The sequence below is a fragment of the Sorex fumeus genome, unplaced genomic scaffold, assembly GCF_029834395.1.
Source record: "Sorex fumeus unplaced genomic scaffold, SorFum_2.1 ptg000039l, whole genome shotgun sequence".
Classification (NCBI taxonomy): domain Eukaryota; kingdom Metazoa; phylum Chordata; class Mammalia; order Eulipotyphla; family Soricidae; genus Sorex; species Sorex fumeus.
Window position 1 is genome coordinate 196,124 of NW_026606096.1, and position 25,746 is coordinate 221,869.

At 60.6% G+C, this 25,746-nt stretch overlaps 1 protein-coding gene across 6 annotated transcripts in view; it reads left to right on the plus strand.

Moving 5' to 3' along the window:
* The first annotated feature begins 1,927 nt into the window (after nt 1–1,927).
* ATP2B4 (ATPase plasma membrane Ca2+ transporting 4) overlaps nt 1,928–25,746 on the plus strand; it is a 41,951-nt gene continuing 18,132 nt past the window's right edge. For 2 of the 6 annotated variants that reach the window (XM_056118901.1, XM_056118905.1), the window contains exons 1-16: nt 1,929–2,137; nt 8,969–9,166; nt 9,905–10,162; nt 10,591–10,716; nt 11,447–11,572; nt 12,956–12,991; nt 14,427–14,582; nt 17,435–17,649; nt 18,258–18,500; nt 18,971–19,212; nt 20,219–20,450; nt 21,178–21,357; nt 21,921–22,008; nt 22,967–23,073; nt 23,598–23,789; nt 24,840–25,053. In XM_056118901.1, coding sequence (XP_055974876.1) covers nt 1,945–2,137; nt 8,969–9,166; nt 9,905–10,162; nt 10,591–10,716; nt 11,447–11,572; nt 12,956–12,991; nt 14,427–14,582; nt 17,435–17,649; nt 18,258–18,500; nt 18,971–19,212; nt 20,219–20,450; nt 21,178–21,357; nt 21,921–22,008; nt 22,967–23,073; nt 23,598–23,789; nt 24,840–25,053 — 2,806 coding nt within the window. In that variant the 5' untranslated portion in view covers nt 1,929–1,944. Of the gene's footprint in view, nt 2,138–8,968; nt 9,167–9,904; nt 10,163–10,590; nt 10,717–11,446; nt 11,573–12,955; nt 12,992–14,426; nt 14,583–17,434; nt 17,650–18,257; nt 18,501–18,970; nt 19,213–20,218; nt 20,451–21,177; nt 21,358–21,920; nt 22,009–22,966; nt 23,074–23,597; nt 23,790–24,839; nt 25,054–25,746 lie in introns of all 6 variants that reach the window. The other 4 variants (XM_056118906.1, XM_056118903.1, XM_056118902.1 and 1 more) reach the window with 4 other exon arrangements.

The following is a 25,746-nucleotide window of genomic DNA, read 5'->3' on the forward strand; positions in this document are numbered from 1 at the left end:
AACCCCTGCCGGCTTGCTGTTTGTTTGTTTGTTTGTTTGTTTTGTTTTTTGGCTTTTGTGTCATGCCCAGTGATGCTTAGGAGTTACTCCTGGCTCTGCACTCAGGGATCACTCATGGCAGGTGCTCAGGGGACCACATTGGATGCTGGGAATCGAACCCAGGTCGGCCACGTGAAAGGCAAACGCCCTCCCTGCTGTGCTATTGCTCCAGCCCTGCTGGCTTGCCATTTATCCATGGGAAGAGGAACCCCCAAATCCCGAGGTGGAGTCTGGGGTGTCACCACCTGCAGCCCTCCTGAGGAAACTGGAGACCACGTTAAATTGAATCAGTGGCAACTCCAGCACGGGTGATTTTTTTTTTTTTTAAGTCAACAGTAGGAGTCGAGTTCCTCCTCCCTGCTGCTTCTCATGCTTCTTCACTGCCCTCTGGAAGCCAGGGTCAGAGAAGGACGCGTGGGAGCTGTTTGCCTCGCCCATGCAGTGAGCTCAGGCGAGCAGAGAGTCTGGTAGCGTCTGGCGCAGCCCCCGCGAGAGCCCACACAGTTCCACGGCTGGGCTTGAGGCCGGGTTTGGGCTGTTTCCTCCACCTCCAGCTCCCCAAGGCCCTCCCGAGCATGGCTCCACGCGGCCCCTGGGCAGCACATGTGAGCACTGACAGACTTCCTTCCCCAGGGGAGCAGGGCCTCCTGCCCCTTCCAGACTGAGTCGTGACCCGGGTGGGGGGGGGGGGGCTCCTAGCCGAGCCTAGCTTCCGAGCACCCTCTATGTGAATAGTGGCTGCCTTCTCCACCCCAGCCCTGAGACTCACATTCACTATCTGTCCGCCTCAGAGCTCTCCTGTCTCCTTTCTGTAGTGGGGCCCACCCTATATCACCAACCGCCAGAACAGAGCTTTCTGGAAAGGGGTGGGGCTCAAGCTAAGGCCCAGACCTGACTCGTTGACAGCGCTGGGGAATTTCCTGAGCGCTGTGGCTCAGCGTTGGGCCGCTCTCAGCTTGTCTGCTGGTGGGTGAAAAGTGTGTGCGGGAGAAGAGAGCGGGGCATGGGGGGCAGGGGGAGAGGACCGCGGCACCTTCCGACCACTGGCCCTGGCCTCCACGCTGACCTTCTCACCAGTTATAGGTAAGATCAGACAAAAGAATTCTGTTGGAGGGCCCTCAACAGGCAGCCCGGGAGGGCGTGCGCCCAGGCCATCAGGGGCGTCACCTTGGGTTTCTAACTGAAGGGGGACATGTGTGGCATGAGACATGAAGACTGAGGTGTGTCTGGCATGAATTCTCTACAGGGGTGCCAACAGGCAACCAGGGCATCCCAGGGAGGAAGTGGCTGCTTCTGAGTCAGTTCACTCCCCTCAACTGTCACCAAAACCCTCCAGGCTAGAATGGGCCCCTCTTGCCTTTACACGTGTTGGGTCTCCATGGTGGCTCTAACGGCTTCTTTGTCTCTGTCTTTGCCTCTCTTCCAGAGACCCAGTTGTCATCGGTATCCAGGCAGCCCTCCTCCTCGTCATCCTCCTCCTGCTGCCTCTCTACCACCACAGTTGCCGGTTGTTGTTAAGGGTGCCTCCATGGTAACATGTTCATCCTGTTTACACCTCCATCTGGGCAAGTTGGTGTAAACTAGGAACTGACCTGCCCCGGACAGTCATTTCCGTCAACACCTGGGGACAGCAATCATCGTGGCACGTCGTCCGGCTTCCACTTGCTTCCCCCATTCTCTTCCTCCTCCATTGCCCGTCTTCATAAGGGGGAACAAAGCATCCAGACTTGAGCTTACTCTGAAGCTTCTTGCACAAGCAACAGTCAATCCGTTCCCTAACTGGGCCCTCAGAGAGTCAGAAATAGGAAGGAGCAAAGGCCAGGGCCGGAGAGGCAAGAGACCTTGATCGGTAGGAGGAAAACCCCCCCTCTTCTCTGATCAAGGGGTTTGGGAACAGCGGGCAAAATGACGAACACACCCGACCATTCCTTGTCAGCCAACTCAAGGATGGAGGGCCGAGAAGGGGACTTCGGCTGTACCCTCGGGGACCTGCGGAAACTCATGGAGCTGCGTTCCTCGGATGCCCTCCACCAGATCAACACCAACTATGGAGGGATCCTGAGCCTCTGCACCAAACTGAAGACCAGCCCAGTAGAAGGTAAAGTGCGGGGCCTAGAGGGAGGGGCTGGGGGTGAAAATGATTTTCCCCACCTCTCGGGGAACCTTGCTTCTCTTAGAGACCCCTGCTTACTCTGTGCAGGTTCTCTGGGCTCTCTCACGGCATCCTGACAGAAAGGGAGGCCCTGAGGAGGCAGCTCTTGCCCAGAGATGATGCTGCAGCACCCTGTAAAAACTGCTTGGGCTTATCACTGGCGCCAGAGAAACTCAGGTTAAAACCCAGCCCGTGTGTCTGGAGAAACTTCCAGAACCTGGAGTGCCCGCAGAGTGTTCTTGTATTTTTGAACATTGGAAAGGTTTGTGTGTGTGTGTGAGCATGACTGTCCCCCACTGTCCCTTGCCTTGGCCGCTCTCTGGATGAGTGTGCGCGGACACTGGGCACAAGCTCTTCCCACTAGGTCTTGCTGAGACGATGCAGAGTTTCTGTGGGGTTGTTCTTCCCCCCTTCTCCTAGTATTGTGGATCCCGCTGTTCTGAGTCAGGTGCAGGAACCCAGCCCAGCTGCCACAGGGCCCCTAGTCGCGGGGCCCAGCTTTGCTTCCCGAGTGTCCGAGCCCTTTCCCCCCAGCGGCTCCTGCAGGTTCCCAGAGAAACCCCCGGCTGCCTGCCTCTCATCAACCCCAGAGGGCAAATGCGGCTGACTCAGCGAATGATGCTCTTAGATTCGCTGCCGTTCTGCTTGCAGACCTGAACTAGGCACCTGCCCCTTCTGGCCGGCAGGAGGCTTCTGTGGCCACAGACTGTGGCAGGACCAGCACCCTGGTGCCAGGGCCTCTGCCATGGCGTAGGTCTGCACTGCCCTTCTCCTGCTTAGAATACACATACCCCTCATACCTCTCCTGACCGCTTCCCCTGCTGGGCGGACCATCGGACTTGCCCGGAACTGGGCAGGCTGGGCCCAGGAAACAGAATCCCCTGGAGTGTAGCTTCCCTACCACCTTTGCCAGCAGTGACCTCGTCGGGGAAGAGAAGAGGGAGGGGAAAGGAAACAAGAATTCTGCACAGGCCTCTCCCCACAGACGGGGCCGCCAAGCTGTCCCATCAGGCCTGCAGAGAAAAGAGCCTCCGTTAGGTATCAGGGACTGAACTGCAAGGCTGACCCCCTGCCCTCTGGGGTCAGTGCCGGGTTATGCCTAGACCTGTTTCTCACGAGCTGGGAGTGTCCTTGGGATTGGGGTCTTTCTCGCTGGGGCAGGTTGAGATGTCAAGTGGCAATGCTCCTGCATTATTATTTGTAGTATCGGCACTAGAGGGCATACAAGCAGAGACAGAGGGAGGGCGGGGCTGGAGGGAACCCAGACGGCCGAGCACTGCACGCCTTGCAGAGGCGGCCCCGTCTGGCCCCTGGCACTGCATGTTCCCAGGCACTGCAGGGAGTGACCTCTGAGCCACCAGCAGCCCCAGCACTGCTGGGTGTAGCACCAACACGGAAACGATGAAGGAAAGAAAACAGTGAAATAAGATAGAAATTTCTCGTGCACTTGACCCTCTCTCCCCAGAGCTCCACTTCCGTGGGTGTGACCTGCCACAGATGGAAAATGTGTCTGGTGTCTGTGTTCAGGCCGGTGTGGCTGGCGGCCTCTGTACTTGAACACCGCTCTCTCCTTTGCTGGTCATTAATTCCTCCAACAAGACCATCTAGCTCACCGTTTGCATGAGATTTACATTGTCTTAGGTATCATAAGTCATCTAGAGATGATTTAAGGTGTGCTAGAGGCCATGCATGGATCGTATGCGAGTACTACTCCGTTTTTATCGGTTTGTAGGCCCTGTGCAGCCTTGCTGGACTCTGTCACCAGTGCTGTGAGCACCCCATGTGCCAGGGCAGGACCCCAGGGCTCCGCCCTCTGATGAATCTCCTGGGCATCCTGTTTTGTTTTGTTTGGGAACCACACCCAGCGATGCTCAGGGCTTACTGCTGACTCTGCACTCGGGAATCACTCCTGATTGATTGATTGATTAATAGGATTGAACCCTGGTCAGTTGCTTGCAAGGCAAACACCCTCCCATTGTACTACCATTCTGGTCCCAGATCCTGTTTCATTTTATAGAAGGGACTATAGAAAGCACCATGGATTTGTTTATTTATTTATTTATTTTTATTCCAAGGGACATCCTAGAACCAGCCTGCTTTGGGTGCCAAGTGCTGGTTGTCTTTCCCCAGGCTCCAGTGGCAGACAGACCCACTTGGAACTTCTTCGGTAGAGCTTGTTGGTATTAGGGGAGTGGCGGAGAGTGGGCATGTGAGTATGGGATCGGAGAGGAGCGGAGGGGAGCCTGGATGCCTGGCTCCCTGTGTTTAATCTATATATAATAAATTTATAGTTAAATATATTTAATATATAAAATAAGATATAATATGAATATTGTGTGTATATATATATATATATAATGGACTGGAGCAGTAGTGCAGTGGGTAGGGCATTTGCCTTGCACGTGGCCAACCCAAGTTCAATTTCTCCACCCCTCTCAGAGAGCCCAGCAAGCTACCGAGAGTATCCTGCCCGCACGACAGAGCCTGGCAAGCTCCCTGTGGCATATTCGATATGCCAAAAAACAGTAACAACAAGTCTCACAATGGAGACGTCACTGGTGCCTGCTCGAGCAAATCGATGAACAACGGGAAGGCAGTGCTACAGTGCTATATATACAGTATGATACAAATATGTATGTATTTTCAGCAGCTGTTCAGGACAGGAGCTAAACTTCGCCTCTTTCCTCATCCCCCTTGTCCCACTGCCACCAACCTCAGCTCTTGCCCCAGCTGGATTAAAAAATGCCCAGGAAGTGCTCCTCGAGCCTCCCCGGCTGGGCAGGCAGCAGAGACTGGTCCATTCAGCCCACGCTGCTCAGACAAGCATGTGAGCCAGACTCAAGCCCAGTGAGCTGTTTCGGGGTGAGCCGGAGTCTTGGAGCCTCCCCTGCTGGTTCTTGGCCGCAGGGTCTAGGGCTGTGTCCGCAGTGCCGAGGGACCGTGTGCTGCTGGGCTTTAACCCTGTCCTGTGTCTCCGACCTCAAGCCAGAGGAGTGTTTTCGAGGGAAGCCACGGGCCAAAGATGAGCGGACTAGCTCCAAACAACAGTACGGGGAGGGAGCACTGGAAGCAAGAGTCTCGTGGTGTCATCAAAGAAATACTTAGGTGAGAAGAGTTTGCAGAAACTCAGGGCAAGCAACCTCTGAGCTGGATCTCAGATGCTGGAGAAAGGCCTGGGCGTGCCCTGCCCTGCCACATGCCACCCGAGAGCTCCCGGCCCAGAGCCCAGTGTGTGAATGTCCGAGTGTGCTGGGCCACCTTGCCCAGTCCAGCCCCAGGCCCTGGAATTCTGTCCTCAAGCGCTGCCTGGCAGGGGCACAGAGTGATGCAGAGCTTATGGCCCGGCCTTCCCTGAGCCCTGCCCAGGACTCACCCTGCTCTCTCCGTGGTGCAGAGGGGATGCTAGACACTTAAGCCTTGGCTGGGGACGATTCTTTGCTCCAGGCTGCCAGAGTCTTCTCCTCGCTCCGAGTGGCTTCATCTGACTCTTCGGCGGCCTGAGAACCTCCCTGGGCAGGAAGAATTGGGGTGGCACGATTGGCCAAGCTCCCCGTGCTGCGGGACAGGCCAGGAAGATGCCCAGGCCACTCTGCCGGGAGCCCCAGACTGGCCTCTGCCCAGTGCATGCTGGGAACTTGCTGGAATGGAGCAGCTACTGACCTCAGGGCAAGCTCGAGAGCTTAAGGTGGACTGGGGGAGGGAAAAGGGGCCCAGAGGACAGAGGGGTCCACGACATCTAGCCAGGACAGGGCCCGACTTTGGGGCTGGCTTTCCGACGTGTGCCTTGTTTCCTTTGCTCTGGGTTCAGGAAGGGTCACAGCAGACCTGGCTGCCTCCACGGGCGACACGGGGGACGAGACCACCCTGCTGCCAACACCGAGTGCAGGGGCCAGGCACGGTGGAGACAGGACGGGACCCGCTGCCTGTCTGCGTGGGACTGGGGTGCTCCCCCGGAGCTGCTGGGCCCGACCTGCAAAGCCCTGGACAGACAGACCCCTGCACACACCCGTCTGCCAGGCATGAGGCTTCTGCCCTCTGCATGGAGGTTGGCACCAGCTGCCCACAACATGGGGTCTGCCTGTGTTTCCAGAGATGAGAGACCCACCCCCACCGCCCGTTTCTCCAGCCTCTGAGTGGCATCTGGCAGCAAACGGCTTTATCATTAGCACCTCCTACTGCTCCTGGCCCCACTCAACCCACAGTGCTCGGCTCAGGACCAGGGCCCAGACCCTGCCCTGTAGGACAGTGATCCCTGAGCTGGGGGGAGAACAGCGGAGCCCTGGGGTAGGGGAGCGCTGGGGTAGGGGCATGTGGCCCCAGATTCAATCCCTGGTACCTCATACCACCTCCCAGTACCCGCTGGGCGGCCCTAGTGAGCCTGGGCAGCTCAGCATCACATTCATGGTCAGCCCTGCAAGCAGTGAAAGAATACACCTGCCCAGTGAGAGGGTCTCTGAGCGAGGGCAGTGAGGGTCCCGGCAGCAGTGTTGGGGCTCTCTGGGCTGTGAGTCCTTGGCACTGGCTGGGATTGGCCCCGTGTCTGTGCTGCTGGGCTGAGAGTGAGGCCCACAGCGGAGGGAGGAGGGTGGGCCTGTAGGTGTATTTGATTTTGTCTCTGTTTGGTGTTGGTTTGGGGCCACACCCAGCAGTGCTCAGGGCTGACTCCTGGCTCTGCGCTCAGGGATCACTCCTGGAGGGGCTCAGGGGACCCATGGGGATGCTGGGCCTCGAACCTGGGTCAGTCGCGTGCAAGGCTAGCGTCCTCCCCGCTGTACCTATGACTCCAGCCCCTGTGTGTATTTTGAAGGTAAAGTTGAGAGTTATTTCCTGACTGAATGGATAGGGGGATGCGCGTGGGGGTCAGGATGATCGTCAGGGTCAGCTGGTGGGTGCTGTTAGCTCAGGGTGTGGCGGACTCTCAGGTGCCCTCTGGGGGGTCTCTGTGCCTGAACCTCTTGGCTTGCATCCCTTAGTGAGGGCTGGGGAGGGGGGGGGGGGCGCATCATCCCTCTGGACGGTGACTTCTGCTCTGAGAAACGTGCTAGAGCGATTTCTGAGTTCTCAGAATTCCTGTCTCCTGCCGGCAGTGAGATCCCTCTGCGTTGCTGCCCCCGTGGGCCAGGCCTGGCCTACTCAGGCCCCCCGGAGGGGAGAGGCCGCAGCTCCCCACCTGTGGCTCTCTGCCTCCCACTGCCCCCCTGGGACCCCTGCCCAGTAGCTCCCTCTCCCAGTCCCTGCACGCTCTCCTGAGAGCCTGGTCTGCTGAGTAGCAGAGGCCAGAGAACCCCAGGAGATGCACGGGGAGCGGCCAGTCGGCTCCTAGTGTTTCAGGCCACACCGGTGGGTCACGGAGCAGGACTCCTGGGGAACAGGGGGCCTCCTGGCCGCTCCCTGTGGGGCCCAACCTCTCCGAGCCCCCTTCCTGTCTGCGCTCAGTGCTGCCAGCCAAGGTAGCCTGGACTCTGCCTCCACCGGCTTGGATGCCCGTCCATGCCCTGCCCTGCCCAGCCTCTCCCCAATGGGCCTTTCCGGAGGTTCCCCTGGAGGTGCTGGTTTATAGGGTGGAAGGATGGAGGCCTTCCCAGGCCCTGCCTGGGCTCCTCGCTGGGGGAGCGATTTTCCAGCCTTCTCCAAGCACGGACCTTCCTTAGGTGGCAGGCAGCTCCTGTGCTGGGAAGACACAGCCCTCTGACCTTTCTTGGCAGGGACAGAGCAGCCGTCTGTGGCAGAGGCGAGAGACCAACCACTTTTTCTCTTGATGCTTTTGCGCACGGGCAGGGGGGAGCCCCCCCGACCCCCAGCAGGGGCACACCAGCATGAGGACCGTGCCACATTCACCCCCCGCCCTCCCAAGAGGGCCACCTCCAAAGGCCTGGGGCCCTGAGCATGGCCGGTCTGGCCTGAGCAGCCGACCCCACTGAGAGCCTCCGCCGGGAAGCACAGCCTGGCGTGGCTGAGGCCTGATGCTTCACCCCCAGCCCTCCGGAGTGTCTCTCTTCTCTCGGGGATGTGCAGGAGCCTAGGTGTGCATGGTGCAGGGAGCGTGCTGGGCATCAGAGACTTGGCGGCCTCCCCGCCCTTCTCCTTCTGTTCAACCCGAGCATTCGTGCTTGGTTCATTATCCCTGGCTGGTGCAAGTTGTACTGCCGTCAGTACCAAGTACTCCTCTGACTCCATACCAGGAGAGCAGTACCCGCCTCGGCGTGGAGGCCTCTGTGTGCGGCAGACAAGGAGTGCACGTCTGCCCAGCCTGAGCGGGCTGCCCAGGGCGAAGTGGCCTCACCTCTGTATGTCTAGATTGGGACATCTGGTAGACCCTGTCCCCAGGCTCCTGGCCTGGCCCGAGCAGAGACTTGTTCTTTCCAATCTCCATGCCTGAGCAGGGCTGGAAACTCACGGACATTTGCCTCTCCATACGAGGAAAGTTCTGTATTAGTCCTGGGAGCATGTGGTTGGGGCAGGGTTGGTGGGGTCCTCAGAGCTGGGCCTGGCGCTGACCTCACAGTCTGGGGGCGGGGGAGGGGGGGTCCCCCTGGGGAATAAGAGAAGCAAGGAGGTAAGACCGGTTTGTCCTGTTTTGTATCAGACGGACAGTTTCATGGCCCCTTGAATCCTGGGCACACTGACTGGTGGTCACCCCTTCTGAGTATCCTGCTTGGAAAGATCCAGGAGCCGGCAGTGGGGTGGGGTGTCTCCGTGTCCGGGCTGTTTCCACGACCTCTCTCTGCTTTCCCCTCTGCCGGCTGGCACGCTCACTCAGGCCTGTCCCCCCACCAGGACTGTCCGGGAACCCTGCAGACCTGGAGAAACGGAAGCAAGTGTTTGGACAGAACTTGATCCCCCCCAAAAAGCCCAAGACGTTCTTAGAGCTCGTGTGGGAGGCCCTGCAGGACGTGACGCTCATCATCCTGGAGATTGCGGCCATCATCTCCCTCGTGCTGTCCTTCTACCAGTCCTCCACGGAGATGAACGAGCGTGAGTGTCCCCCACGACCCAGCCGCCTCCACCACTGACCACTGGACCCAGGCCTCTGCTGTGGGGGCCGAAAGCATCAGGGTCACCTACGGTCCTCTCCTTCTGGCCCAAAGTCACCTACCCCAGTTACCCAGGGACGGTCCTCTCCTTCCGGTCCATCCTCACCCTCGGCTCCTTGCCCATCTCCCATCCCTTCTCCGTCTGCAGGAAGACACGTGTCCTCCCCCATTACCCCCCTAACAGGAACCCGCGTGTCCCCTCCAAACACCTGTATGGCAGGACACAGCAGGGGTGTCTGCCCACTGGGGATCGCTTGCTCCCTCCCTGGGACTCGCCTCTCCCTTGGGTCTCCTGCTCGGTGCTGCTCAGAGGTCTGCACCTGGCAGGGGGGTCAGGAGCCCTGCCCAGTCCTGGCCTCGGTACCCTGCAGCAGTCACGACTCTGTTGTTTCCTTTTGCTCTTTGCCCCTGACTTGCATTCTGGGAGATGTAGGCAGCACTATCTTCCTTTCTCGGGTTTCTTGTCTGGGAAGTATTTTATTTTGTTTGTTTCTTTGTTTGTTTGGGGGGCCACACCCAGAAATCCTCAGGGCTTCCTCCTCGCCCTGCACTCCTGGTGGGCGGAGGGGGTGCTGGGGATGGAACCCGGGTCAGCTGTGGGCAAGGCAGGTGCCGTCCCGTCCCCGCTCTCCATTGCTCTGGCCCCCACCAATGCCCCCCCTCTCTTGTGCTGGGCTAGAGTGTGGCCTGGCGGTGAGTGGCCCCGATGATGAAGGCGAGGCCCACGCCGGCTGGATCGAGGGGGCCGCCATCCTCTTCTCCGTCATCATCGTGGTGCTCGTCACCGCCTTCAACGACTGGAGCAAAGAGAAGCAGTTCCGGGGCTTGCAGAACCGCATCGAGAGTGAGCAGAAGTTCTCCATCATCCGCAACGGACACATCATCCAGCTCCCCGTGGCCGAGATCGTGGTGGGCGACATCGCCCAGGTCAAATACGGTGAGCGCTTCCTCAGGACCCTCAGGTCTCTGCCCCCCGCCCTGTCCGTGTGAGCCACAGAGGAACTAATCCCTTCAGGACTGGGAACTGCTGAGGACACAAAAACGAGGACCCCTGAGCCGTCAGCCTCTGGGTTGGCTTAAGAGGAGGTTGTAGGAAGGACCTCCTGAACAGCAGCTGATCCCCGCAAAGATTGTCAGACTTGTCCCCGCTGTGTCTTGGGGCTGAAGGTGTCTAACAGCTGGGCAGGGGCCGGGGAGGGTCGGGGACCTCATAGCTGACGCGGGCAGCGCCTAGAGTGGCATCTTGTCTGGAGCTGGTCAGAGCTGGTCATCAACGAGGGCCTACGAGATCCTCTCTGGGTGCGTGGCCTCCAGGGAGAGGCCATGCCCCCGTCCTACCTGTCCCCCCTCTCCTCTGGGTGCCAGGTGACCTGTTGCCTGCCGACGGGGTCCTGATCCAGGGTAACGATCTCAAGATCGACGAGAGCTCCCTCACCGGGGAGTCGGACCACGTCAAGAAATCCCTGGAACACGACCCCATGCTGCTCTCAGGTGCTGCCCCCGACCGCCCCCATCCCGTCGTTGTGCCATCCCCCCCCCACCCCAACCTGCTTCCACTGTTCTCACTGAGGGCGGGAACGGGTTTCTGTGTTATTTCAAAATCAGGCCACCAGAGGGGGGCTCCTTGAAGCCCGGGGCTTTGGAGGGGCCCTGGCCTGGCGGGAGCCTTCCCTAAAGTAGTTGGGCCTGGGCTTCTCTCCTCCCGCCCTTGGCGTGTCTGTTTTTTTTTTTTTCTTTTTGGGTCACACCCAGCGATGCTCAGGGGTTGCTCCTGGCTCTGCACTCAGGAATTACTCCTGGCGGTGCTCGGGGGACCATATGGGATGCTGGGAATCGAACTCGGGTTGCCCTACCTGTTGTACTGTCACTCTGCCCCACGGGTGTGTGTTTCAAATGGGCCCAGCTCTTGCTCTCTGCTGAGTGTTATTATGGAAGAGGAGGGATGGGGCTCTCCTCCCAGCGCCCCCCCCCCTCCAACACCCCGTTTGTATTTCACACCAAATAATATCGAGATAATTGGAAAAAGGAAAAACCCGTCCTCCGTGCTCCGTGGCCTGCGTGCATGCTCTGAATGCAGGACGCCTGCGTGCAATCCCCAGCCCGGTGTGGCTCCCTGAGCTCTGCTGGAAGCAGCCCCCCCAGACACACACACACAGAGCCACATGTGGCCCCCACACCCAAACCCAAACACGTCCTCCCGCTCTTCCCCCATCCCGCACAGGGACTCATGTCATGGAAGGATCCGGCCGGATGCTGGTGACGGCTGTGGGGGTCAACTCCCAGACCGGAATCATCTTTACCCTCCTGGGGGCCAGTGAGGGAGACGAGGTGGAGAAGAAGAAGAAAGGTAAAAGGGGCGCTGAGGGGAGGGTGCCTCGGCCCTCTTCGTCCCCACGGACAAACGGGGCAGGAGCAGATGGAGGACTTGTTGGCGGAGGCTCGGCTGGTGGGGGTGGGGGGACGATACCCAGAGGGCAGCCGAGATAGCGTGTCAGCCGTGAGCCACGGGGGGGCGCTGATGGAGCACCGCCTACCTGTACCCCTTCTCCTCTGGGTACCAGGGCCGGAGTCTCGCCTCCCAAGTCGGTGCGTTTTTGCCTCCCGTGCCGTGTCTGTCGGTGGGTTCTAAAGGGATGCATGAGGCCGCCCAGGTGAGCGGCCAGGTGCTGAGCGTGCCGGATTCCCCCTGCGTCTCCCCCAGCACCCACACCTTTTTTCCTCAAACCCGTGGACAATCCTCAGTGGACAATCGAAATTTCCTCAGTGGACAATCGAAAATGAAGGGAAGACTGGCCCGGAGTAGGAGGAGGAAGCGGCTGCAAGAGCCAAGGGAGTGGGGACGCTGCCCGTCTCCCCCAGCCCTGGGAGGAAGGAGGAACAGCAGGCAGGAGGCAGAGGCTGTGGCCCCAAACCTCTGCCGCCCCCCTCGGTGCCCCCTTGCCCCCTGGGGTGAGAGGAGCATCTCCACCCTGGCCGCCCGTCTTGGGCAGTTCGGCAGAGGGTGGTTGATGGAAAGGGACCAGGACACGTTCACTCGAGAAGGAGGACGCGTTCCTGCAGCTGCCTCCGGCTAAGGCAGAGGCCGGCCTGGTGCTGTGTGTGAGTGGGGGACCCAGCTCGGCAGATCTAGGTTCCCCCTCTGACTCCCCACCCCCCAGCTCTCTGCCACCCTGTACCTCAGCCCCCTCGATGTGCGTGCCGTGTTCTGGGGGAAGAGCCATGGAGATGAAGGTGTGCTCGCCGGCTTGACAGGGGCTGTGGGAGAGCCCCTGTGAGAGAGCGTGTGAGCAGAGGGGCCGTCTTCCTTCACCCGCCCCCATACACACACAGACACACACAGACACACAGACACACACAGGGACACACAGACACACACATATAGACACACAGTCTCATACACAGACACAGTCACACATGCAGACACACACAGACATACAGACACAGACACACACAGATACACACACACAGACACACAGTCACACACAGACACACAGATATACACACAGACACACACAAAGACAGACACAAAGACACAGACACACAGAAACACACACAGACACACAGATACACACAGACTCATTCACACACACACCCCAGCCCCGCAGCGCGCCCCCTGGGCTAGGCTATCGCCCTTCTGGGCTCCCAGCAGCATCGGCCAGTTGGATATTTGATCTCTTGAGCGTCATCCCTTTGGGTCTCCACCCCACGTTTTTCTTTCTTGTTCAAACAGGTAAAAAACAAGCCGTCCCTGAAAATCGCAACAAAGGTAACCGCTCCTCCACCCACCATGCACCATCTCTACCTGCCCACACTGAAGTCAGCCCTGCCAGGCCATCTGCCTCCCCTCCCCCCTTCTCCTCTCCATGAATCTGTTATCTCCTGCTGTGACCCCCCAGCCGGGGCGCCTCATCTGAGGACGGTGCAGAGATGAGCGGTGGGCCCTGAGGCCCAACCCCAGTCTAAGCCCGGGACGACAGCCCCCCCTGCTGTTGGCTCCCAGAACCGCAGGTCACGGTTTCTCCTGGTCAGCGTGTCCGGGATGGAGCCCCTCTCCCGTAGGCCCCCAAATCACAGACCGACCGTCCTGGGCTTCAGGCAGGCCGCAAGCCTCGGGGCCCGTGTGGCGGTGGCGGCCAGGGCCGGCAGTCCTGCACCCTCCTCTCGCTGGCTTCCTCATCGGTGTCTTCTGGTCTGGACTCTGCGGCCTGCCGGTGCCTCCTGACGCCTCTCCCCGCCTCTTCCTCTGTTCTCTCCGTTCTCTTCCTCCCGATCTAATGTGTGTTTCTCTCCCGCTGGCCGTGTCTCCATCCGTCTCCGTCCCGTCTGTGCGTCTGACAAGCAGAGAGACCGTTTCTCCTCGGGCAGGGCAGCCCCGGACCGGGGTGGGAGGATGGGGGGGGTGAGGGCTGTGGGGGCGGGGGGCCGGTGGCCAGCCAGCCATGGTCCGGCCAGCCATGGTGGCTGCTCTCTGGAGACAGCACCTCAGTTTCATCTCCCTCCCAGCCCCCTAGCCCCAGCCTCGGACTAGTCTTTAGAAAAAAAATCCTCCGAGCACCAGGGAACAGGGACGCAGATGCCTCTTTGGCCACCAGGCTTCTCGGACTCTTAAGAGCGTGATGGCTTTGGGTGCCTGCCTCGACTGACCCCCGCCTTCTCTCTTCCAGGGAACATGCCTGGCCAGCGCTTTCCTCTCCCCACCAAACGCTTCACTGCAGGTCGCACGCGCTGTCCTTTTTCGAATGGGGGGGCCAGGGAGTGTCCCCTCTTGTCTGCTGCCCCGGTAGGGGACAGGCCTGGACAGCCCTGGACAGCCCCCAGGGTCTGGGGCCTGACTCTTTCCCCAACATACGGGACCCACTGTCTCGGGCCCTGAACTCGGGGCAGGGTGCCGGTCACAGCACCGAGTGGCGAATCTCCTCTTGCAAAACCGGGCCCGGCCCGGGGCTCTGAGGTGGTACAGGAAGGAGCCAAGGAAGAGGAGGCCCAAGTCAGAAAGGCTCTCCCCTCCCCCCCCCCACTTTCACCTTCGGCTTGTTAGTTTAGCCCCCCGCCAGGACCAAGGCCAGCCGCCTGCCCGGCCTCGGCCTCGAGTGGGTGCGGTGTGAGCCATGTCAGGAGCCCCCGGTGGGCCTCAGGAAGGAGCCAGAGAGGGCTGAGCCCCGCCTCACTCTCCCCCTGCTCTCTGTGTGTGCACACCCTAGCCAAGACCCAGGACGGAGTGGCCCTGGAGATCCAGCCACTGAACAGCCAGGAGAACGCCGACGTGGAGGAGAAGAAGACCGCCAAGCTCCCCAAAAAGGAGAAGTCGGTGCTGCAGGGCAAGCTCACGCGCCTGGCCGTCCAGATCGGGAAAGCCGGTGAGAGCGGGCGCCCTGGGTCCCCACCACGCCCCTCCCGCTCTCGGGACCCACTGGCCCGGGCCGAAAGAGGCAGAAACATCGCAGCCTTTGGGTACCAGCTGCTCTGTGCTGGCCGTTCCCGGCTTCCTTGGGGAAGAGTGTGTGTGCACACAGTGCTCGGACTGAATGCTGGGCCGTACCCCAGCGGGCGGGACTCTCCCACCCGCCTGAGTATATCCTGGGCTTTCGGGCTCTCTCTCTGCCACCCCCTTTCTGTAATGAGCCACACCCTGTGGGGATGGGGTTGGGGGGAGGCCAACCAGGGCTCTATGAGCTCCAGCCCTAGAGCATCTCCTTGACAACCCCTGAGCCCGCTCCTGCTCAAAGGAATGGGGAGTGAAGACTCTCGAGCACAGGGCCGGAGAGCTCAGTGGGGTGGAAGGCAGCGATGCTTGGGTGATGCTCTGGTTGGGGACCCAGCACTGTCCAGTCTCCTGAGACTCGGCACAGCCCCTGTGCACGGGGTTGGGATGTAACTCCTGAGCATCACAGGGTGTGGCCCCCAAACCAGAAACGTAATTGTAATCGTAATTCATAGCATGACGGTGGAGGTTTGAGTTTGCCCAGGGCCAAGATTAACAGCATCTTGCCTGCATCGCAGGCTCGTCAGCACCTTAGGGGTGCAGAAGGCTGCTTTGGGTGGGTTGTCCCCTGGCTGCAGAGAAGCCCCTGCCCTAGAGCAGAGCAGTCGATCCAAAGTGAAACCAGGAGGGTCGAACCCCATCAGGGCGGGAGCGGCCCGCTCCAGAGGAGAAGCCATCCAGGGCTTTGGTGCCCGTGGGTGGAACTGGTTCTCCGTCCCTCCTCCCTCACCGCCTTCTCTCCAGGGGCAGGGGATGTTGTTCAGGGCATCCTCTCTCATGCCCCTCTAATTACTTCCTGACACCCCCCACACACACTTTTACCACTTGATCTAGGCCAACACACCCAGCTGGGGGGCTGAGCAAAGCTCAGACTCCAGAGGGCTGTGGGGCCTGAGATTCTGCGTTTCCAGCCACTCCCCAGGTGAGGTCCGAGCTGGGGGCCCACGAGGTCCAGATCCCGTAACTCTGTGCCCACGGCACCGCGCCCAACGGGATCCACACACACGGGATCTGCCAACTGTGATGCCGTGAGCTCTGCACGGCAGTCAGACAGCTCAGAGCACTGGGTATGCAGCTGCCCAGCCAACCTTATCAGGCCACGTTTGCCTGACAGTCCCGGGGGCTGCAGAACAGAGATGTGGGCTGGCCATCTGCTCGAGCACCAGGCTGAGCCCCAAGTGCCACAGGTCATCCACTTGGCCTGGATCAGGTGAATGGCAGGTGCTCTGTCGGGACATCGAGGCCGGACGACCCGTGTGGAACTAGAGCACGAAGCCAGCTCCCTGCCGTGTGCGTCGGAGGCGGCTCTGTGAGGGTGGAGCCTGGGCTCCTCTGTTGTCTGCAGATGAACTCGGCTGGGCCTGGAGTCCGCAGGGGAGCAGCTGGCCCAAGTGGAAGCGCCGTCTGAAACCGCGGCCCAGGCCTCTTGCCGTCCTCCCGACAGAGCAGAGCTTGGAAGTCTGTGCAGACACTGTTGCCATCTCTGTCCGCCATGCTCTGAACCCCACATGGCTGTTGGGAAAAGCCAGCACCAAACCAGTCGGTGCTTGAGGCAGAACTTTTCCCGGCCTGAGCTTCTAGGAGGCCTGGGGAGGGCCGTGTGTGGCTGTGGGTGTCCCCATAGCACCCTGGGCGATGGGGCTCTCCTCCCAGTCATCTCCTGCCCTTGCCCCAGGCCTGTGGTGACCAGCTGTCCCCGGCCACTGGAGACTCCTTTGATTTTTAACACAGAGAGTCTCACATCCCAGCGAGTGCCTCGGTCAAGGCAAACCAGGATGGCTTGGCCCCTGTCCCCGTGAGCTGTGAAAAGGCCATGGGAGCAGAGATGTGGGCAGGGCCAGCTCCGGCCCGTCTGTGCTGTTGCCAGACCCGTGGCAGCCCTGGCTAAGCCTGGCCGTGGCTGTTGTGGGAGAGAGGCCGGGGGAACCTCCTGAAGGTGACTGCGCTGGTAGAGCAGGGGTGTCACTGTGAACAGGTGGCATGCGCGCGTAACTCGTGCAGGCTGCCCGGGATCAGCTCGGATAGGCAGCTCAGAAGTAGGCGGATGCACTGTCTGTCTCGGGAAGTGGAGGGCCGGGTGGGTCTGGGATGGGCTCGGAGAAGGGCTTAGTCCCACTCCGCAATTGGTGAGAGAAGACGCAGGCCAAGTGGAGTGAGACCAGCGCCTGTGGGGTGCCGTGGGGGGAGCAGGGCAGCAGAGAGGACCGGGCATCCCCTGGCCTCTGGTGGTAGCAGAGCAGACAGGGGCGTCCTGTGGCTTCTAGGGAGGGTATTGCGGGCAGGGGGTTTTGTGGCCTCTTCAGGGAGCAGAGCAGGCAGGGGCATTCCATGGCCTCTGGGGGAAGCAGAGTGGGAAGGGGTGTCCCGTGGCCTCTGGGGGGAGCAGAACGGGTAGGGGCGTCCCGTGGCCTCTGCAGGGAGCAGAGTGGACAGGGGTCTCTCGTGGCCTCTGGGGGTAGCAGAGCAGGCAGGGGCGTCCCATGGCCTCTGCAGGGAGCAGAGTAAGCAGGGGCATCCCGTGGCCTCTGGGGGTAGCAGAGCAGGCAGAGGCGTCCAGTGCCTCTGGGGGAGCAGAGCGGGCGGGGCATCCCATGGCCTCTGGTCGCAGAGTGGGCAGGGCTGTCCCGTGGCCTCTAGGGAGAGCCCTTGGAAGACCTGTATGCAGCGACCAGCGTGGGTGTTTGGCCCTGGGGCTGGCCTCTGAGCCTGGGCTCGTGTCCCCAACAGGTCTCATCATGTCCGCCATCACCGTGATCATCCTGGTCCTGTACTTCGTGATCGACAACTTCCTCGTCCAGCGCAAGCCCTGGCTGGCCGAGTGCACGCCCATCTACATCCAGTACTTTGTCAAGTTCTTCATCATCGGCATCACGGTCCTGGTGGTGGCTGTGCCTGAGGGGCTGCCTCTGGCGGTCACCATCTCCCTGGCCTACTCTGTCAAGGTGAGCTGGCGGTCGGAGAGTCAGGGGCCCAGGGGCGGGGGAATCCGCTAGCATCTCACGCAGTCTTGATTGGGGGCGCAGGGGTGTGAGCAAGCCCAGAAGAATCGTGTTTTCTTGGAGGGGGGGGGGTGGTTGGCAGCACACATGGTATCAGCTCCAGCCCTCTGAGACATCTCCCTGGCAAACCTGGTAGAATCTCAAAAGGACTCATTAGGATTCATGAAACTCATCTCTTGCTTTTGCTTTTTGTGTGGGGGCCACAGCTAGTGGGGCTCGGGGCTCATTCCTGCCTCTGAGCTCAGGGGTCACTGCTTGGGGGGCTCAGGAGAACGTGTGGTCTGCGGGATCACATCCAGACCAGCTGCAGGCGAGGCGAGCGCCCTCCTCTCACTTTGCCCCTAGAATCTTGCATTTTTATTTTGGGGGGGGTTGGGTCACACCCTGGGCCTCACACTTGGCGGGACAGAGGCTCTGCTATGGAACCACATCCCCGGCCCCGCTCCTGTAGTCCTGCGGGGCCGACAAGAAAATGGAACAGAAAGGAAGGCTGGCTGGCAGGGGGCCTTGGGGTGCGGGCACCTCCACACACTCCGTCTTCTCCCTCGTAGAAAATGATGAAGGACAATAACCTGGTGCGCCACTTGGACGCCTGCGAGACCATGGGCAACGCCACGGCCATCTGCTCCGACAAGACGGGCACCTTGACCATGAACCGCATGACCGTGGTGCAGGCCTTCGTGGGGAACACGCATCACCGCCAGATCCCCAGCCCCGACGCCCTGGCGCCGAAGACCCTGGAACTGCTAGTCAACGGCATCGCCATCAACAGCGCCTACACCTCCAAGATCCTGGTGAGCATCCCCCCACCCCGCCCCGCCCGCGCCCCGCCGCCAGCATGGCCACACTGTGTGGCCCACGTTTGTTCCTTGCGAACAGACGGACGTGTCACTTCCCGCTGCTCTGTGAGGGGGCGCTGGGCCGTGTGTGACCTAGGGGGCAGATGGGGGACAGGAGCCACGAGGGAGCCATAGCTGCGAATGGCCTTGACTTACCCCAGAAGGTCCAGGTTCCCCTAGGGGACACCGCATGCCCCAAGCAGAGTGGGGTGTTGAGTGGCTCTCTGCAGAAACGTTAAGGCCACTCCTCTGGGGGAGATGCTTCCCCATTCCCACGCCCGGCCGTGCCCTGCATCCTCCGGGACCTCCCCATCCCCACCAGCCCCATCTGCTCCCCTGCAGACAGCCCCCGGCCGTGGCCCTCTTGGGCGTGCGGGACCCGTCTCTCTCCTGGCCAGACTCTCAGGGGGCCCATTTCTCTGCAGCCTCCCGAGAAGGAGGGCGGCCTGCCGCGGCAGGTGGGCAACAAGACGGAGTGCGCCCTGCTGGGCCTGGTCACGGACCTGAAGCAGGACTACCACGCCGTGCGCAGCGAGGTGCCTGAGGAGAAGCTCTACAAGGTGTACACCTTCAACTCCGTGCGCAAGTCCATGAGCACCGTCATCCAGAAGCCCGGCGGGGGCTTCCGCATGTACAGCAAGGGCGCCTCCGAGATCCTCCTCCGCAAGTGAGCACCCTGGGGCCTGGCATGGGGTGGGGTGGGGGGCTGAGGGAGAAACAGGACAGGCATGATCGCTCATACCTGGCCATGGCGGTCTTGCGCCCCTTGGTGGTGTGGGGAGCTGCTCAGGTGGTGGGTGGCTTTGTCTCCTCCTAGCGAGACTCTGGGGGTCCCCAGCTCACAGGCCGGGATGCTGAGGCAGCTGGTTCAGGCCTGCTCCAGGGAGCAGCCGTGTGGCCCTGTGGAGGACTCGCATCTCCTAGTGGGAAAATGGAATGTAGGACCCATCCTCCCCCCGGGAGAGTGTGGCGAAGGGAAGAAGCGAACACGGCCGCCCTCCACAGGGCAAGGCTGGAAGCGTCAGCTCTGTGTTCAGAGAAGCCACAGAACTTAAAATCAAAGCTAGGATCAAAGCAGCTGGCAGACTCCGAGGTCATCAGACGTGAACTTGACCCAGGTCCTGGCACTCAGTCGCCCAGTGTCCCCACCGGCCTCTGGCTACCTCCTTTCAATCACACATTCTTGGGGTCGAAGCCACAGCACAGTGGGGAAGGTGCTTACCTTGCACACGGCTGACCTGGGTTCAATCCCTGACACCTCATAGGGTGCCCAGAGCTCCGCCAGGAGTGACCCCTGAGCACAGAGTGAGGAGTAAGCCCCGAACATCACCAGGTGTGGCCCCCCCCCCCCCCCAAGGAGTCTCGCACTTGGTGCACCCCCGATGCCTTGCGACTCTTCTGATGTGGATGATAGCAAAGTCTCCGCATCCTGGAGGGGCTCAGACGAGCACGGGCTCCACACAGGAGCCTGGATGTGTAACTGCATCTGAGTGGGACAGAGGTCCTGGCCAGGGCCTCCTCCCTGGACCCCCTGCCCTTAAGTCCCCCTGTGCTCAGCCTCAGGGGAGCTGGCGAGGAGCAGTGGTCTCTGGCCCCGAGGGGAGGCGTTGGGGAGCAGTGGCAGCGGGTGGGGGTGCGGGTGCTCCCTGCTTCCTAACCACGTGCCTCCTCAGGTGCAACCAGATCCTGAATCAGAAAGGGGACGTGGTGCCCTTCAAGAGCAAGGACCGCGACGAGATGGTGCGCACGGTCATCGAGCCCATGGCCTGCGAGGGACTGCGGACCATCTGCATCGCCTACCGCGACTTCAACGGCACCGAGCCCTTGTGGGACAACGAGCCCGAGATCCTCACCGAGCTCACTTGCATCGCCGTGGTGGGCATTGAGGACCCCGTGCGGCCCGAGGTGAGGCCCGGGCGGCCGCCAGGGCCTGTGAACTGGGACGGGGCTGTGAGGGTGCGGGGTGCTTGTTCTGTTTCTAGTTGTGGCACCAAGGGAAAGAAGCTTTTCTGTGCTTCTGGCCTGCACGGAGCCCGCAGGAGGTGCCCTCGACCAGGGCAAGATGCAGGCATTGGTTTCTTTGGGGTTTTTTTTTTGGGGGGGGGGGTCACACCCAGCGATGCACAGAGGTTACTCCTGGCTCTGCACTCAGGAATTACTCCTGGAGGTGCTCGGGGAACCATATGGGATGCTGGGAATGGAACGGAGGTTGGCTGCATGCAAGGCAATTGCCCTACCCACTGTGCTATTGCTCCAGCCCTGGCATTGTTTTTTTGTTTTTTCTTTCCTTTCCCCCCCCCCCCCCCGGGGGCATGTCATCTGCTACTTAAGCTAGTCAGGAGGCTGAGTTAACCGGACACCCACTTTGTCCTGCTTTGGTGGGCGTCTCGAGTTTGGGAGATGGCCGAGAGCCGACATGGCTGGGGAGGGGGAAGCTCGGAGACACTGAGCCTTTGACTCCGGCCTGGCAGTGCAGCGGGTAGCACAGTTGAGGGGGCACCCAGGGAACCGCCCAGCCCACGCCTGTGGCACTGCCCTCAGGCTGCCTGGGCTTTGCCCACAGCTGTCCCCACCCCCTGCACTGGGCATCAGCCCCCCAGCACCCCTTTTCTCTCGCCTCTCCCCTCTGCAGGTCCCAGACGCCATTGCCAAGTGCAAGCGAGCGGGCATCACTGTCCGAATGGTGACAGGGGACAACATCAACACGGCCCGGGCCATTGCCACCAAGTGCGGTATTCTCACGCCAGGGGAGGACTTCCTGTGCCTGGAAGGCAAAGAATTCAACCGGCTCATCCGCAACGAGAAGGGCGAGGTGGGTTCCCGGGGAGCTGGTTCCCGGCTGGAGACCAGGGAGGTGGGTCCCAGGCAGAGGACCAGAGAGATGGGTCCCGGGCGGACCCCAAGGCTGCATCCTGCCGTCACTTCCGGTGTTGGCAAAGGGACAAGCCAGACTTCGTCAGGGAAGACCCAGTCCTGGTGACAGAGGTGTCCGTCCCTTCACAAGGCAGCTCTGGAGATGGTGGTCAGAGGATCCGGTCTGGATCTGCAGGCCAAGGTTTCCCATCAGCAGAGAAGTGAAACCCGGGACCCCAGAGCCCCCTGCAGCCCAGTCCCAGTCCCAGTCCTGCGGGCACTCCCCGCCCACCTCCTGCTGGGGGTTCTACGAAGGCGGGGTTGGTTCACAGGTGGGGAGAGAGGTGGGGAAAGTAGACAAGGAGGGGCCAGGGCCAGAGTGGTCACCCCCAGCCAGCACCCCTTGGCCGGGACAGAGCCGGCCTCCTTGTCCTCCGCAGGTCGGGCTGAGCCCATCTTCCGAGACCGCATGGCTGCTCGGAGCATGGCTGAGCCACGTCTGGTTTGTGTTTTTTTTGACAGGTGGAGCAGGAGAAGCTGGACAAGGTTTGGCCTCAGCTCCGGGTGCTAGCGCGATCCTCCCCCACCGACAAGCACACGCTGGTGAAAGGTGAGGTGGGCCCCAGCGGGGACCCTGGGGCACAGGCGGGCCCGGGGCAGCTCAGCCTCAGCCTGCCCTGCAAGTCCTGGGCCAGTCAGCACCTGAGCTGCTGAGGTGGCCGGAGACACACGCTCCAGTCTGGGTTCACAGTCCTTCTCACACCCGGGGTGCTGGTCACTCTCTGGGCCGGGCAGAGCTGGGGGCAGGTCAGTGCTTTACCTCCTCTTCACGGCTGTGAAAGTAATGAGGGCAGGAGAAATAGGCAGGCAGAGAAATAGTCCAGCGGTTAGGGTGCCTGGCCGGTACCAAAGACCTGTTCCATCTCTGGCACCACGTGGTTGCTCAGACAGCCCTGGGTGACCCCAGAGACCCGCGTAACTCCAGCACCACTTGGGGTGGGGGGCCTCAGTGTTCCCTAGCACTGCGGGGTCCAAGCACTGAACCGTCCAACCCAGCTGACTGAGAATCACCCGAGGCGATGCCCCGCCCACATACCCCCCAAACATCAAACTGAAGAAGAAATGAAGGTGTGGCTTGCGAGAGCTTTTCATGAGCACATGCAAAGTGGCAGGAAGTGCCTCTCAGACCAGGCCTAGCTGGTGACCAAGGGCTCAAGAAGCCACCGATTGGTGTACGCTCCTCCCCTACTACAGCTGACAGCACGTGGGGCGACCAAGAAGTGACGTCCCGTCTGCCTAGAGTGGACAGCGATCCAGGCCCTGGTTTCTGAGGGTGTGCTGTGTCCCCACCTGGTCGCTGCGTTCAGCAGCAGGACAGCCCCTGCTGGCTCCAGGTCAGCCTGGCAGCACCATCCTACCCACACCTGGTAGGGCACAGAGAAAGAAAGAAGCAAGCGGAAAGGGACACAGTGGCCCGGGCCAGGGAGGAGAACCAGGCGAGCCCCTTTGTGGGGTGCACAGGCCAGTGGCCTCAGCCTCCGGGGCTCACTGTGGCTCCATTTTCCCAGGCATCATCGACAGCACTGTGGGAGAACAGCGGCAGGTGGTGGCCGTCACAGGGGATGGCACAAACGACGGGCCGGCGCTGAAGAAAGCAGATGTCGGCTTCGCCATGGTAAGCAGCTTGGTGGATGTGTGTCCGGTGACAAGCTGCCACCTGCCTCCCTGGCCATCGGTCCCCCAGCCCCACCCTGCGCCCTTTGCTCTAGCGCTGTTTCTTCTACCTGCCTGGCCAGCAGTAGCCAAATTGTGCCCTGCTTCATCGCTGAAGCTGCTTGGAGATCCGGAAACAGAGTGTGGGTGTGGCACACAGAGAACCTCTCCTTAGCGTGGCCATGGGTCCCTCACTGTCTGGCTCCCGTGGTCCCGTGGATCCCTCACTGTCTGGCTCCCGTGGTCCCGTGGATCCCTCACTGTCTGGCTCCCGTGGTCCCGTGGATCCCTCACAGTTTGGCTCCCGTGGTCCCGTGGATCCCTCACTGTCTGGCTCCCGTGGTCCCGTGGATCCCTCACAGTTTGGCTCCCGTGGTCCCGTGGATCCCTCACTGTCTGGCTCCCATGGTCCCGTGGATCCCTCACTGTCTGACTCCCGTGGTCCCGTGGATCCCTCACAGTTTGGCTTCTCCCTTCTTCCTGCAGGGCATCGCAGGCACAGACGTGGCCAAGGAGGCATCAGATATCATCCTCACGGACGACAACTTCACCAGCATAGTGAAGGCCGTGATGTGGGGCCGCAACGTGTATGACAGCATCTCCAAGTTCCTGCAGTTCCAGCTGACAGTCAACGTAGTAGCTGTGATCGTGGCCTTCACAGGAGCCTGCATCACGCAGGTGGGGCTGGACACCGGGGCTTGGAACAGCCGTAGCAGTCTGCTGAGAAGTCAGGACCAAGTTTCCCAGTGGGGCAGGGCAGGGGCCTCCTGCACGGTGGCCACTGCCTGCGTGGGGTGATGATTCTTTCATTAGATGTTGCCCACTCTGAGGAGCACGGGTGTGGATTATCTGTTCTTCAGAAATAGCTTTGAGGGCCAGAGGGACAACATGGTAGGTAAAGTGCTTGCCTTGCACAGGGCTTCGCAGGGTCAATCCCCGGCACCACCTATGGTCCCCAGAGCACCTCCAGGGGTCACTCCTGAGCGCAGAGCCAGGAATAGACCCTACACTGCCAGTAAAAGTAAAGTAAAGGCCCTCCCGTTGATCATCGATTTGCTCGAGCGGGCCCAGTAATGTCTCCATTGGAGACTTTGTTGTTACTGTGTTTTGGCACATCGAATACGTCACGGGGAGCTTGCCAGGCTCTGCCGTGTGGGCGAGATACTCTCGGTAGGTTGCCGGGCTCTCCGAGAGGGGCGGAGGAATCGAACTCGGGTCGGCCATGTTGGCTGCGTGCAAGGCAAACGCCCTACCGCTGTGCTATCGCTCCAGTTCACACTGCCAGATGTGCCATTTTTCCACCACCACCGATTAATAAATAAAATAACCTTGTAGGTATTGTTATCACCATTTTACAGATAGGAACCCAGGACTCAACAAGTTAGGGAATTTTAGGGAACTTTTTCTTTTCTTGTTTTTTTGGGCCACACCCAGCAATGCTCAGGGCTTGTTCCTGGCTCTGCACTCAAGGATCATTCCAGGCGGGCTCAGGGGACAATCTGGCATGCCGGGGATCGAACCTGGATCAGATGCATACAAGGCAAGCCCCTTACCCGCTGTACTTTTTCTTTGGCCCCTTAGGGAACTTTTTCAAGGTTACAAGTGGCCAGCTCCACAGCCTAGTGGATAGTGGAAGTGTTTGCCTTGCGTGTCAGGGCCCAGGTGAGGCTGGTGAGGGAGGCGGTGCTGGTTTCTGAGCAGAGCCGAAATGGGTCCTCCTCCCTGCAGGATTCCCCGCTGAAGGCCGTGCAGATGCTGTGGGTGAACCTGATCATGGACACTTTCGCCTCGCTGGCCCTGGCCACAGAGCCGCCAACAGATTCCCTGTTGAAGCGCCACCCTTACGGGCGAAACAAGCCTCTGATCTCCCGGACCATGATGAAGAACATTCTGGGCCATGCGGTCTACCAGCTCGTCGTCATCTTCTGCCTTGTCTTCGCTGGTGAGTGGGGCTGGGGGTGGGGCAGGGTAGGGTGGTCACCTCCTGGGGCCTGCTCTGCTCCTGTGCTGCTCTGCCAATACCCATCAGTGTTGTTGGCGACGACAGAGCCTCACCAGCATGTCTTCAGCAGACTGTCCCTTAGGAACGATGGAACTGCCACTGAGGGCCAGAGAGAGAGCTCGGGGCTCCAGGGCAGACCTGGGGTGAGGCAGCTGCAGGTTCAGTTCCTGGTGCCACATCACCCCCCCCCCATCCCTTCCCATCCCCTGGGCACCATAGAGTGGCCCGAGTTGCTGGGCCTGAACTACTCTGGGTGGAGCATCACCAGGAGTGGCCCAGAAGCTCCCTGAGCACCATATGGGAGCTAATCCCCACCACCACCACCCAAAAAAAAAAAAGCAAAACCAGAGGCTGAGGTCCCTTTTTTTATGAGTGGCACTCAACACTCAGCTCCAGGGACCGTGCCTTCCCTTCACACTGCACAAAGGCCTGTGTGAGTGGACAATGTCGGTGGAGAGGAGTCAGCCCTGGGGAATCCACAGCTGCCATTTAAAATCTCTGCCACCGGGAAATGAGGGAAATATACAGCACTCACAGTGCATACCTAGTATCTGCTGATCCCGGCCTGAATTCCCACAAGACCTGGTTCCCTGGGGCCAGGGAGTTAGCACAGCAGGGAGGGCACTTGTCTTG